This window comes from Anopheles merus, chromosome X (genome assembly GCF_017562075.2).
Source record: "Anopheles merus strain MAF chromosome X, AmerM5.1, whole genome shotgun sequence".
NCBI classification, from domain to species: domain Eukaryota; kingdom Metazoa; phylum Arthropoda; class Insecta; order Diptera; family Culicidae; genus Anopheles; species Anopheles merus.
In genome coordinates, this window is record NC_054081.1 from 6,651,050 (window position 1) to 6,665,411 (window position 14,362).

The window sequence follows — 14,362 nt, forward strand, 5'->3', positions numbered from 1 at the left end:
AGTTTTTTTTTACTGAAACGGTTCAGTAATTGTATATTGAACTGATTTTCATCATTAATGTTACGTTTTCAATGATGTTCAGTAAAAAATTTATTAAATGCATTCAAGTAAAACAATGATCAAATCAAATCATCAACATTAATTAACAACAAACTGTGTCATAGGATATGAGTAAAACGAATTACTCAAAATGCAGCAATTAATGCGCTCAAATCGACCTGTCCGCAAGAGCATCAGAACAAAATATAATGAGATACTTCCTCGTGATATGCAGTTAAGAGGTGAATATAGTAGGTGCTTAAAAGCACCCCAATAAAATGGCAGGAGAGATTTTGGCTTGCGGGATTAATTTGAAGAAGAAAAAATGGCAGAAATCTTTGCTAAAATTCACTGTGCTTGCTGGAATTTCGTGGCGTCTTTGAGCGCTTACTGAACCATCAAAACTTGTTACGGCCAAATGAAGTGTAAAAACTGTATGAAACAATATAAAACATGGACGAACATTAGCAGTGACACTGGCTATCTCAGCGCATCAATAACCTCAATTTGAAAGAAATATTCCGTCACTGTTTAATCGCGACCATTTACTGAGCCATCAGTAATATGAGAATGGTTTTACTATGCTTTAGTAAACGAGCTACTGTTTACTGAATTTACAGCTAAAAAATTCTGTAAAATTTTACTAAATTTCAGTAAATAATGTTTTATGTACGTAGCCTTTTATTTCTTAGAGTATTTATTAGAACTTGTTATTTTACCTCTGTTCTGTCTGCCGTCTACACGGACGATTTCAGTCAAACTTTATATCCAAACGAATCATGTGTACAAATATCAGATCAGTACAAACGAGAATTTGCAATGTTGTTACTCATATCTTCTTTTGAGTACTCGATATGAAAGTTAAGTGAAAGTTCGAGTTTACAATTTGTCATTTCGTGCATACGATTCGACAGCAAACGTTATCATAAAATTCCCATAAAAACGAGTCTGGAAAGGATCATTTTTCCATTATATTTTTAAAGTAATGTTTAACACTTACAGACCTTTCCGCCACACTTAACAGATATTTTACCGAAACCGTAACTTATTCTATTTCGTGTAAAAATCGCAAAGGAATCGCATCGTCCATTTAATGTGAGAATTTATAATTAATTCTGTACGAGTTAGTTGCATAACAACGGAATGAACTGAACGTAACCATAAGCACATCTCTATTTGGGATGAACGGGCTCGTTCTCATGAGAGGGTGAAAGAGAGATAGAGAAAGCTACACAGCTTCCCGTCCTGTCAATTCCCCTTTGCGTTGGTCACACTTGCTCTCGCGATCACACGATCGGTCGATCGTCTCTCTATACTTCTTTTTCCCCCATTCGACTGTAATCTTTGTATCTCTCTTTGTTTGGCACTTCACGGTGCCCTTTTTCCGTCTCGCTCGGTACGTTCTGACCGATCATCCCGATTTAAGCATGGCAGGGGTCGTGTCTCGCTTAGCTAACGCGTTGACCGTTGCTTTTTCTTGAAATTTGTCATTTGTACAAAAAACAATCATAAATCGGGGAAAAGCTTCAATTTGAGGTGTATACGAGAGAATATTTTCTTTCGCACAAACGAAGGACGCTTTCAACGATTTCAATGCACGTTTTCAGTCTTTTATGAAATAACGCTCAATTTGAATTGTTTATTTTGCTTATCTCACGTACGTAACAGCAATTCCTTCTGTTCAAATCCTCTTCTACAAAAAAATCCTCCTTTTATTTTGAATGGTTCAGTTACTTGTATTATAATTTCATAAACAATAGAAAAAAGTAAATTATGTCCCCCCCCCCTCATTTGGCTGGCCCATCTGCGACGAGGCGTGTGGTAGGCGCAGCGAAATTGGAACGGGAACATACCGAAAACCGTTTGAAATTTGAAATTTAACGTTAAACCTCAACTCAAGCAAACAGCCAAAACACGTGCAGCGGTGTTGATTGCGGCGACGCTTATTAAACCTATCTCTAATGATCTTGCAAGATTGTTTAAGGAATGACCTGTGCCGTCAACTGGAAAAGCTGTGCCGTTTGAAAATCCTTTCATAGGAGACGTATTACACCATGAGATTCTAACGCTACATGGCCGTTTAATGTGTCGTTCTCTCTGTCTTTCTTTTTTTCCTGAAATCTCCATCTCGAAAGATATTTCTCTTACTGTGCTACAGTATGCGCCTACACTCCAACACAAAACAGCCCTAAATATACCGTTTAAAACAAAAGCTAACTCAGCGCTAACTGCTGCTGATAACTGCTACTCCAGCCCGCCCTGCAGCAACCGATCGTACGGCAGCTCGTACAGCACGATCAGCTTGACCAGCACGCGCAGCTGCTCCCGGCGCCGCTCCGGATCGACACCACGGCGCTCCTGCTCCTGCTGCGGCTGGCCAGCGTGGCTGTCATCGTCGCCGCCCAGCTGCAAGTACTGCCGGATGATGGTGCGATAGCGGGCCCGCTGCTCGTCGCACCGCTGCCAGATGCGCTTCAGCAGCGACTGCAGCAGATTGCTGGCCACCAGGCAGCGGGCGTCCGGTGCCCGGTGTGGCCAGGCCTGCTTCTCCAGTGCCGCCCGGAGCAGCCGCAGCTGCCAGGCGTCGAGCGATTTGTTCGTGCGGCGCTTATCGTCCTGCAGTATCTGGTTGTGCAAAAAGAAAAAAGAAAATAAATATTAATAGGGAAGTATAGCTTTGCGCCTCGCTTTTCCGGCGGCCGTACCTGCGTCAGCCCGAGCAAGATCGGCAGCCCGTGCAGCCGGTCGCCCATTACGCTGTCCGCGACTAGGCGCGCGTACAGCAGCACGCTGTGGCGCAGCTCATCGCTGTGGCCGGCCGGCTCGATCGGCCACCGGAGGGCGGGCCGGTCCGGCTGCAGCAGCAGCGTGCGCGTCGTGTTGATCACGTCCGGCTGGTCGACCAGCTGCAGCAGGTTGAGCGGCTCGAAGTGCCACCGGCTGTGGTTCGGCTGGCTGAACGCGTTTAGCTGGCTCGTGATGAGCCGGGTCGGATCCTCCTGGTAGGTGAGGCAACCGGTGCGCTGCTTCACGTCCACCCGCTCGTTCTTCTTGAAGATGCTCCTGCGATTGGTGACGGAAAAGAAGGAAAAGCAATTAGGCACGTGAGTTGTGAGGGGAAAAATAGAGTCTTCGTTGGAATCAATTCCGGCTAGCTCCGAAGTTTTCTGGAATCGATTCCGGATAGTAAGTTCGGAATTATTGTTCGGAATCGATTTCGGATAGTAGATCTAGAATCAGTTTCCGTAATCGATTCCGAAATCGGCTTCGGAATTGGTTCTGGAATCGGAATTGGCTCCGAAATGAGAATCGGCCCTGGATTCGGAATCGGCTTCGGATTTGGAACCGGTTTGGGAATTGGTTCCGAGATCAGAATTGGCTCCAGATTTGGATTCTGATTCCAAAGGCAACTCCGGAAACGGCTCCGGAATCGACTGCGGAATCAGCTACGGAATCGGAATCGGCTCCGAAATCGGAACTGGTTCCGAAATGATAATTAGCTCTGGATTCGAAATCGGCTTCGGATTTGGAACCGGTTTCGGAATTGATTCTGAAATGAGAATCAGATCCGCAATCGGAATTGATTCCGAAATCGTAATTGGTTCCGAAATGACAATCGGATCCGGAATCGGAATTGGTTCCGGAATCGGCAGCGGAATTAATTTAGCTTCTGAAATGAGAATCAGATCCGCAATCGGAATTGATTCCGAAATCATAATTGGTTCCGAAATGACAATCAGATCCGGAATCGGAATTGGTTCCGGAATCGGCAGCGGAATTAATTTAGCTTCTGAAACTTCTATTTCAATTCAAGAACTGATTCTCATTCCGGACCTGATTTCATTTCTGGAGACAATCCTGATTCCGTTTCCGGAGGTAAATGTGATTTCCAGATCGATTCTGATTCTGGAGCCGATTCTATTCCCGGCATTGGTTTTGGATTCGGAATCGGGTAGGTCCGATTCGGAGCTCCCGCCACTCCACGCGAGTTCAACAGCTCCTACCCTCCCGCAACCCCTACTCACTCCAGTATCTGCCAGTTGTGGCGCCGGTCGAACCGGAAGTGCCAAAAGTTTTCATCGCACACCTCGAGCCAGGCGAGCGTACCGAGCTCGGGCAGCAGGCACGGCGCAAACTGCTCGACCGGCTGGTGCTCCCGCCCGACCGCCGCGTACCGGATGCGGCACAGGCTGAGCCGGCCGGTGTCGATGCTGCGCGGCAGAAAGATGCGCGGCTCGATCGCGAGCACGTACAGGTGCCGGAACGCCTGCAGATGGTACCGGTTGTCGTTGCTGTACGTGGGGAACTTGGGGAAGATCGCGCAGACGAGGGCCGCTATCGCCTCGGGCGACCGGGACAGCGTGAACCGGCCCGCGCCCAGAAACAGAAACCCGAGCGCCATGTGCACCGCCATGTGCGAGCCGTACGTCACGTGCTGGAAGCCGATGCGCGACCGGAGCATGCGGATGGGGCGCAGCACGCGCAGGCTGCCGGTGCCGGCCAGCACGAGCGACAGGGCGAGCAGCAGCATCATCGTGCAGTTCTCGATCACCTGGCTGCCGACGAGCCGGGCCAGGCTGGTGGGCGGCTCGGCCGAACCCTTGTGCAGCCGGACGCCCTGCTCGATGAAGTACTGCAGGTAGTGGTCGAGCGTCTCGACGGCCGACTCGCTGGCGGTGCCGGCGTACCGCAGCCCGATCGCGACCGCACTCCCGCACACCACGCTACAGTACGCCTGGCTGTACAGCACCTGCTCGAACTTGGACAGCCGCTGGGAGAAGGCGGGTCCGCCACCATCGCCGGGAGCGTCCGACTCCTCCGCCGTCTCCGCCGTGCCCATTGCGTCGTCCTGCGGCTGCTGCTGCTGCTGCTGCTGCTGCCGCTGTGGAGCATCGCACGTGAGGGAAATGTTTTGCCGCAGCAGGTCGGGCAGCTGCTGCTCCACCCAGCCGCACGTCGGCTCGATCCGGTGCCAGTGGATGAGGTGCCGGGCGACGGTGCGCAGCTGCAGCAGGTCGGGCCGCAGATGCTGCAGTATGTACAGCGTGTTCGGTGGCTCGAGCAGCCGCGCGATCGGCTCGTTCCCGGTGGCGAAGTACATCAGCCCGAGGGCCAGCGTGGCGCCCGGCGCCGTCACGTCCACGTTCACCGTCGGGCCCTCCTTGATCTGGAACGAGGGCAGCCGGTACTTTTCCTTCTGCGCGCCGACCATCAGCCGCCGGTTGCCCCCGTTCATGTAGTAGTAGAGCGTGTCGGGCAGGGCGAGATCGTGCAGCGACGAGGAGCAGTCGCCGAGCCCGAGCGTCACCAGGCCGAGGGCGAGCCCGGCCGTCAGCGCGTACGACTCCCGCTCGACGTAGTTCTCCATCTCCGGGCCGGGCGGGCGGCCAATCTCCTGCAGCAGCACCTCGACCATGTGCCGCTTGGCCGTGCCCTGGTAGAGCAGGCCGACGCCGAACAGGGCCGCCACCTGCAGGTTCTGCGAGATGTCCAGCTCGACCGCGGTCGGGGGCAGCAGCGCCTCGACGTGCACCGCCAGCAGCCGGGTGATGGTGAGGTCGGAGGTGCCGCGGTACGCCGCGGACAGCCCCACCATCAGCCCCAGCCGCACCATCTCGTCCGAGCGCAGCATGTAGTCGAAGATGCTGTACAGCGACAGCTTGCGCAGGTGCCCGGTCAGCCCCAGGGCCATCAGAAACCCGCCGTGCTCGGTGGAGGTGTCCGTGCCGGCCGGCAGCAGTGCGCTGCGGCCGCCGCCCTGCCGATTGTTCGTGATCCAGGTGGAGGTGAGGTGGGGCGTGTCGGGGTAAATGCGCAGCCCGGCCGCCACGCCGTTGTGGAACGCGGGCCAGAGGCTCATGTTGGCCGGCACCTCGATCTGCTGGATCTCGATCGTGGTGCCGCGCGTGACGTCCCGCCCGGACAGGCAGAGGCGCGGCACGCGCACCGTTTCCGTCTCGCTCGGCCGGCTCGAGCAGACGGTCAGCATGCCCCGCCCGACCGGCAGCGCCATCGTGCGCAGGCAGAGCATGTACAGCCGGCGCTCCTGCTCCTCCAGGAACTCGTGGTCGGGCGTGGTCGCCGACTGCGGCAGATTGATCTGGATGCGGGCGGCACTGTTCAGGAAGCTGCGCACGTCCTCGATGCGCCGATCGTCCGGAAAGCGCAGCTGCAGCACCTCCCCGTCCATCCCGCCCATGCCGTCCTCGTCCTGGGTGGGCTGGCCCGGCCGCAGCCCGTCCTCCTTCGGGGCGGCCGACGTGCCGCTGCCGGTGCCGGACGCGATCCCAGCAGCAGTGGGGCCGCCGGTCGGCCCAGCCGATCCCGCCCCGACCACCTCGATTTCGCTCATCTCGTGCTGCCAGCTGGCGATCTCGTCGTACTGGGGCGTCGCCGCCTGCCGGGTGCCCCGCTCGGTGGGCTCGGGCGCCCGCAGGTCCGGCACCCACTCGGGCAGCCCGCTCGCCAGCCCGTGGGCGCGCAGCTCCGGCCGCAGCAGCAGCTCGTAGTAGACGGCCTGCAGCCCGTGCGACAGGTACTGCCGGCAGCCCTCCAGGTAGTTCAGCACGAGGTAGCGCAGCGCGATCGGCAGCTGCTCCAGCTGGTCCCGGGTGTAGCCGCGCGCGACCAGAAACGCCAGCACGGTGTCGCCCGTCCGCTCGAACGAGGCGGTTGTCGCTTGCCGGCCCGCGGGGTGCGTCGCCTGCAGTGCAAGTGGTCGGGTGCGCTGCGCGGCGAAAAACTCCTCCGAAAGGACCGACGCGAGATGCTGGCGCACCCAGCGCTGCGCGCTCGGCACGCGGTAGATGTACGCGACGAGCGTCAGCATGTCGTAGCTGAGATCGTTGATGCCGGGCCGGTGCGGGAACGGGGCGTCCGCACCCTGGCACCCCGCCAGCAGCCGCTCCAGGTAGCGAAAGATGGCCGGCGGCCGGGCGAGCGATTCGCCCAGCCGGCCGAACAGGGCCGGCTCCTCGATCAGGCAGCTGCCGTGCCGCCGGTACCGGTCGAACAGCTCGGGAAAGTCGACCAGATAGTGCAGCTGGTACACGGCGAGCTGGGCGTCCGCCGCCAGACAGTAGAGGAAGTCGGCGAGCCGGCGCAGCTCGTCCGCCCGGCACACGTTCAGCTTGAAGTCCTCGTACAGCAGGTGCAGCATCTGCAGAAAGTCGGGAATGTGCGGGTAGAGGCTGTTCAGCTCGCGGCGCTGGTACGGCCGGCGGCCGCCGGGCTGCTCCGCCACGCCCTCGGCCGGCCGGTCCGTCGCGTGCCGCACCAGAAACTCCCAGTCGGCCGGCTGGCCGTGGGTGGCGTCCCCGCGGCGCCGCTTCTTCGGCTCCTCGGCGCAGGGGCAGCTGCCCGAGCCGGCCGGCTGGCCCGCTGCGTCGGCCGCCCGATCGTCCGCATCGGGCGGGCCCACCGGCCGGCCCATCATCGTGAAGAGCAGCGTGCGAAACAGGTCCCACTCCTGGTGCGCACTGAGGCCGGCGTGCGAGCCGGGCACGTTGCGCGTACTGTACCAGTGGATGAGCAGCTCGTGCATGGTGGTGGTTGGGAGGGCGTGCCGCAGCACCGCCAGGCAGCTCCGCACCAGGTGCGACTCGGCGAGCGGGGCCAGCGACAGCCGGACGAGCCGCTCGTTGCCGAACACGAGCGTGAAGCGCGAGCCGGTCGCGTCGCGCAGCGCCACGATCGGGCTGTGGTCGGTGCGCAGCACGTACTTGCTGCCCGAGGGGCACGTGCCCGCCAGCGGGACGGGCCGCACCGGGGAGAGCAGGTGCAGCTCCTCCTCGAACTTCCCGTGCCCGGGCGACACGTTCGGCAGGAGCGTGCTGCGGCGCGGGAAACCCTCCTGCCCGGTGCTGCTAGGCGCAGTGTCCGGCGTACTGCTGCTGCTGAGCGCGCTGGGACGATTCGGCACGAACGGGGGTCGGGCTGGCGGTGGGGGCGGCGCCGCCCCTGGACCGCTGGCCGCGCCGGTGACGTGCGCGCGGAAGCAGCTGCTGCTCGGCAGCCCGTTCAGGTGCAGCTTGCCGACGGCGATGCAGCCACTGTACAGCACCAGCCGGCCGGTCGGGTCGAGCAGCACGATCAGGTTGACCTGCTCGAGCGATACGGCGGAGCGGGCCGGCAGCGTGCTGATGCCGAGCACGTTCAGCGCGGTCGGGCTGTACTGTACCAGCGTGAGCCGGCAGGCCCGGGCCTGCAGGAAGCAGATGTACGTGTTGCCGACGAGATCGGTGTGCAGGAAGGCGCCGGTCGCCATCTCGCCGTCGGTAGCGCTGGGAAGGGAGAAAGAGAGAGAGAGAGAGAGAGAAAGGTTGATTAAGCTTTTTGTGGTTTAAATTTTATTTGTACACGAAAAATGGATCAAAATTGTAAGGAAAAGTGTTCACAAACAGGATTTCCGAATGTTTATTTTACGGTTTCTCAAACATATTTGAATGATTTCCTCCAGCTTCCCCATAGTTTTAAAATAATTGATAAAAAAATACAAAACAATTGGAAAAAGATCAATTAATTGGTGCGGCAAACTGAACAATATTGACCAATTTTTGAAAAATTTCCAAAAGGACATTGTTCGATTCACCGTCCACCATAACCCTACATTCGAGATCACTGAGGATAAGGTAAATGTTGCACTTCATTAACTGAAATCATCATTTTTCCCTGGTCCTAGCGGTATACCGTCATGTGTCTTCGTTCCACTTTTGCAGCAGCTTTTCTGCAGATCCTTCAAAGAAGGATTTGTTCCAGAAACCATCTGGAAATCTGTGTGGATATGTCCTGTGTATAAAAAAGTGGATCGTTCAGTTGGTTCTAACCATCGTGCTGTGGTCTGCAATCTGTGCAAGTTAGTGCTGGGAATAATAAAGTTTTTGTCGGAATCAATTCCGATTAGCTCCACAGTTTTCTGGAATCGATTCCAGATAGTAGGTTCAGAATTAGTTTTCGGGATCGTTTCCAGGGCCGACTCACGAATCGGCTCCGGAGTCAACTCAGGAATCGGAATCGGTTCGGGAATTAATTCCGAACACGAAATCGGAATCGGATAGGTCCGATTCCGAGTTCCCATCACTAAAGCAAGTGATCAGTAAAATTGCCAAAAATCCCGAATCAACTCCGACAATTTCTTAATTTCGATAACTTCGGAAACAAAATCCGCCTTGCATTATCTGGAGTCATTCGAAGTCGTTCGGAGTCGTCGGAGTCGTGCGGAGTCAGTTGGAGTCGGCTTCCGAAACAAAGGCCTCTATAGGAAATGCACCTATGTCTATAGGAAACCCACATGCACATTGCCTCAGGTGACTCCGAACGATCCGAATGACTCCAACTCCGGACGATTCCGAACGACTCCAGGCGATTCCGGACGAATTCGGACGACTCCACACGACACTGTCTCTGGACGACTCCTGGCAACTCCGAACGATTCCGACTCCGGGCGACTCCGGACGGCTCCAGACAATTCCGAATGGCTCTAGATAATGCTGGGCGGATCTGTCTGCTGGAGTCGGTTCGGAGGTTGTACCTAGGGTCGCAACAAGTATGCAGATCTGGTTAATAACCGCGCCAGAGGTCCTCTCGCAGTGTGCTCACTATTTTGATGAATTACTCAATCACCAGTTTAACGAAAAGGTAGAGGCTCCACTAGCAGAGTCATGCTATTGCCACCTAGTATCGACGAAACATAAAAAGCATTCCGTCGGCTGAAAAATAACAAGGCACTGGTCAAGAATGAAGGTGCACGACGAGAAAACGAAACTCATCAAATTGTTACTTGTGATTGGAATCTCGGCATCATCTACCCCATATACTATAAGGGAGACAGGTTGAACTGCAACTACTACAGCGGTATTACGGCGTTGAATACCGCCTATGAAATATTCTTGTCCCGCACGTCGAAGATATAGTCGGAAACTATCAAAGAGGATTCCTAAACGGAGAATCAATCACAGATGAGATCTTCACCATGCGGTAGATCTCGGAGAAAATGGCAGAATACAGACTATGACCAACATCACTTGGCAGGTGAAGGTGGGTGGAAAACTCTCAGGACCTTTTGCTACCACCAAGGATTTGCGCCAGGGGAACGGACTTGCCTGTCTCCTATTTAACCTGGCACTGGAGAGGGCCATCGAGGGTGGAGACTTCGGGAACCATCTTCTATATTGACTTATCTCCCAGATCCTGGCATACGCTAATCATACAGACATCATTGCGGTTCATCGATACGTTCAATGTGTACTTTGGCAATGGGGGGTCTATAGTACCGAGCAGTATTCGAGAGTTGTCCTCACGATTATATCATGTAAGGATTTTATCATGTAAGGATCATCTAGAGGACTTATAAAAAAAAACTGAATGAATTAGAAACCGATAGACTGCTGAGATCAGCAGGAGAGACTTCAGAGAAACTACTACTTGTTGAAAAATGTTCAGCAAAAAGAGAACAAATTCCATCCGTAAATACAGCAGTTGGTGAGCCTAGAGACATGATGGAAGGGGCGGTGAAGGATTTACGGCTCTTATTAACGAACCTCCAAAACGATTTCAGGTCCGAGCGGAACTGAAGTTGAAGTCTACCCATGCAAAGCCCTGTATCTTGCCCGAATATAAATGCGATAGGCCGTTGCTGCATATTTAAAAATTCGCCGGTGCTAAGCAGAATGAGTTTGAAGTAGCTTACTAAGTGCGTATGCATGCTGGACTAAAGATACACGGGGTCTTCCGCAATTGCTTGCTTTGCTTACCGTTTAAGTCGCCACTGACTGCACATAGCAAATTAGTATCACTAACTACAATATACCGGATATAAGCTAATAATCACTGAGGCTACGTTAAAAAAAATCAAACATAGAAACCAATTGAGACGCCGATGACAAAGAAATATGTGGAACCATGCTTACAAAACGGAATAAACGGTTTGGTAACGGAATCAGAACTGACTCCAGAAATGGAATTAGCTGGAATAAGATCCAGTTCTTGAATTGAAATAAGAAGTTTCAGAAGAGAACTCATTCCAGGAATCTCCATGAGAATTTCGGAGCCAATTCCGATTCCGGAGTCAATTTCTAATCCGGAACTGATTCCGATTCTGGGAATCGATTATGATTACGAAGCCAATTCTGGAGCCGATTCCGATTCCGGTTCCGGAGCCGATTCCGGAACCAATTCAGGGTCCGATCCCGGCGCTGATTTCGATTCCGGAACCAATTTCGATTCCGGTTCTGGAACCGATTATGATTCCTTAGCCAATTCTGGAGCTGATTGCGGAGCCAATTCCTGAATTGATTGCGGACAATGATTCCGGATCTATTATCCGGAATCGATTCCATAAACAGGTTCGGAGCTAGCCGGAATCGATTTTGCAAGGAAGCGTACTTTCCGCTACTATTTAATATTTACAGATGCGATTTTCCAAAATTTTTAAACAATACGCTTTGCAGATGACTGCGATTAGTTCCTCTGCCAAATGTTCAAGAAATAACCACCATCAATCCAGCATATTGTATGAAAGGAAACTGAACAACATTTGGAAAACAATTAAACCCCCTTGAGAAAGTGTAAATAACCCATTAAAACCCCCGTAATGCACCGTCACAAAAGCTTAAAGCCTTACCTCCACGTCGAGCCGGGAGGATTGCCACCCGGTCCACCGGCACCGTTGCCACCGACGGTCCACACATGCTCGAGGCAGTACTGGGGTGCGAGCGGTTCGCTGCGCGGTTCCTGCTGCTCCGGCGCGATACCGTGCCGGTCCAGCCCGGACAGGACGTCTTCGGCGAGCCGGGACGCCTGATCGGAGAACGGATTGTTCGGCAGCTGGAACGAGCCGAACCGGGACGAGACGGATGCACTGGCACCGAGCTTGGAGGCGCCGGCAAGGCCTCCGCCGACGGTGCTAGTGCCAGCGACCGAGCCGTGGTACAGCGCGCTGGCGTCACCGGTCTGCTGATGGGCGTAGCTGGCCTCCGAGTCGGCCGTGTCGGGCGCGAATGGTGCGTACCGCGCCTCGGGCAGATCTTCCTCCTCGGTTAGCCGCAGCTTGTAGATGACGTGCTTGCCGCTCGGCTCCACGTACAGCAGCACCAGTGCGACCTGCTCGCTCGTAAACACCACCCGATAGTCGGGCTGCTGCAGGAAGCCATAGTTCAGCCCGGTCAGCAGCAGCACCGGCTTCATCTCCTCCAGCGGGAAGGTGAGCGTGAAGAGACGGGGCCACGGGACGGATTCGCTCCACGTCGCTGCCGCCGCCGCCGCCGCCGCCGCCTGCGTGCTGTCGGTCTGCTGCTCGAGCAGGATGCCGTCCGGCATCATCCACACCGCCGACACCGGGCACTGCAGCATCGCCTTGTACGTGTCGCCCCCGTCCAGAAACACGTGCAGCGTGTCCTTCTCGATCAGACAGATGGCGCTCTCGGGCGGGTCGGGCGCGCTCGGCGATGCCGTGTCGGGCCGGACGAACCGGCGCGGGCAGAAGAACGCGAACCGGATCGGCGTGTCGCAGGTGAACGTTTTCTGCGGCAGCCCGTCCGGCTCGTTGCTGATGCAGCGCGTCCACACGGCGGTCGGGCCGCACACGTACAGCTCCTCCTCGGTGCAAACGTACGGCGGCGTCACATCGCGGCCCGCGGTGGCCGTGGCAGGTCGGCCGAGGGGCAGCTCGCGCAGCCGATAGAACTCGGCCGGTTCCCGCTCGTCGAGCGAGATGTTCACGTTTTGCAGGCGCTGCAGCAGCAACAGGTCGACCGGGTGCTGGCCGGCCACCGGCAGCTCCTCGTCCGCGTTCGGCCCCGGATGATTGTCCACCACCAGACGGCCTCGTGGAAAGTATTCCTGTGTGGGTGTGGATGGTGAGTAAACGGTTGAGTGTAGTGTTCGGCGGTGAGGCGGCGGGGGATGCCCCCCCGTGTTCCTACCAACGGTTCCGTGGCGGTAATCATCTTTTCCCCTTTATCTTCCAGATTTGCAACCTTAGCGAACCGACGGCGTCGACGACGGTGGCAATGGGGGAAACATAACCAAACACGGGCACAAGCACAAGCACCGGGGTTTGCGCGGAAAAAAACCCAACAACAACCAGAATGCGAAAGCTGCCGTCCCTGCTGTACGTTGATAAGGATTTTAAATCGTTTTTGGGGGTTTTTGAGCACCACTTTTCTTTCACAATGTTTCGGCACCAGTGACTACAGCAATCCGGATTCCGGTTACCGGTACAGGCAAGGTAAACAAAAACGAAGCAGCCCTACCAATGTGTATCACATCGGCCAAAGGTGGTAGCCGCGCGTAATTCAAGGCAATTAACGTTCGCCTGTTTGACAGTTTGACAGTTAAACGGTCAGTAGCGGCTGCACAGTGGAAGCGCCGCTCAGGATTTGCGTCAAAACTGTGAAGTGCGCTCTGAAGGCTGGAAATATTTCAAAATTATTTATTTATGAATTTTATAGCAGTACAGGTATCCCCCGAGATACGACTGTGTTTGGGACCGAAAAAATGTCCCAAAGCAAGGCGTAAGGGCGGTGGCAACGCTCATCGGATGCGATTTTATCGGACGAGGTTTATATGGGATATGACAGATAACGTCGGACGTGCGATTTTGTCGTCCGACGTTATCTGTCAAATCCCATATAAATCTCGTCCGATAAAATCGCATCCGATAAGCGTTGCCACCGCCCTAAGTCGAAAAAGTCGTATGTTGAATATCTATGAATATAAAGTTTATAACCGGAGTTGAAGAGTTAGAATCTATGATATCGTGTATTTTATTTAAATTAATGTTCAATAATGTTATTTAATAATAATAATTAATTTAAAAGCCGTACTTCTTCTTCTTCTTTTTGGCACAACAACCGCTGACGGTCAAGGCCTGCCTGTACCCACTAGTCAAGTGAGCTTGGCTTTCAGTGACTTATTGTTACCATCCCAAGTGCCACAAATCCACTAAACGACCACTAAACGGCTTCTAAACGACTCAAGTTCTCTACCTAAACGGAATATAGAAAGACTTCGTTTAGCAGACGGCAAACGACTCTTTCATTCTAAAAATAGCAAAAAAGCTGGTGGCGCTCTCTGTTGGTGGGATACCCCAACCAGTTGAGCTTCATCGCTTGGAGGAGAGCTTTCTCATTTCCTCTGTACTGTTGTATGGTTTCGCATTGAAGTTATGCATCGCTAGAACTAGAACGGCGATACAATTGTTTAATTACTAAACTCCAACGGAAACCACCAGTACTGAAGCAAGTGAGAATTGAGTTATGGTCGTTGGTGTTGATACCCACGTATCTGACCACACGACCATTCACATAGATTTTTGCTCAGAAAG

The 14,362-nt window shown here is 54.1% G+C and overlaps 1 protein-coding gene across 1 annotated transcript; it reads right to left on the reverse strand.

The window, feature by feature from the left end:
• Nucleotides 1-1,158: 1,158 nt before the first annotated feature.
• LOC121594759 (anaphase-promoting complex subunit 1) lies at nt 1,159-13,344 on the reverse strand. Its single transcript, XM_041918404.1, has 5 exons — nt 12,960-13,344; nt 11,660-12,876; nt 4,065-8,321; nt 2,745-3,102; nt 1,159-2,664 (listed from the first exon to the last, which is right to left on the reverse strand). Exons 1-5 carry the CDS (start codon nt 12,981-12,983, stop codon nt 2,284-2,286), a joined length of 6,237 nt encoding a protein of 2,078 aa, XP_041774338.1. The 5' UTR covers nt 12,984-13,344; the 3' UTR covers nt 1,159-2,283.
• Nucleotides 13,345-14,362: the final 1,018 nt, after the last annotated feature.

Coding starts and splice junctions, on each gene's coding strand:
- LOC121594759 (XM_041918404.1), bottom strand. CDS start 12,983: ATGATTACCGCCACGGAACCGTTG. Junction 8,322..11,659: donor CCTCCCGGCTCGACGTGGAG/GTAAGGCTTTAA, acceptor CTCCCTTCCCAG/CGCTACCGACGGCGAGATGG. Junction 2,665..2,744: donor TCTTGCTCGGGCTGACGCAG/GTACGGCCGCCG, acceptor TTGCACAACCAG/ATACTGCAGGACGATAAGCG.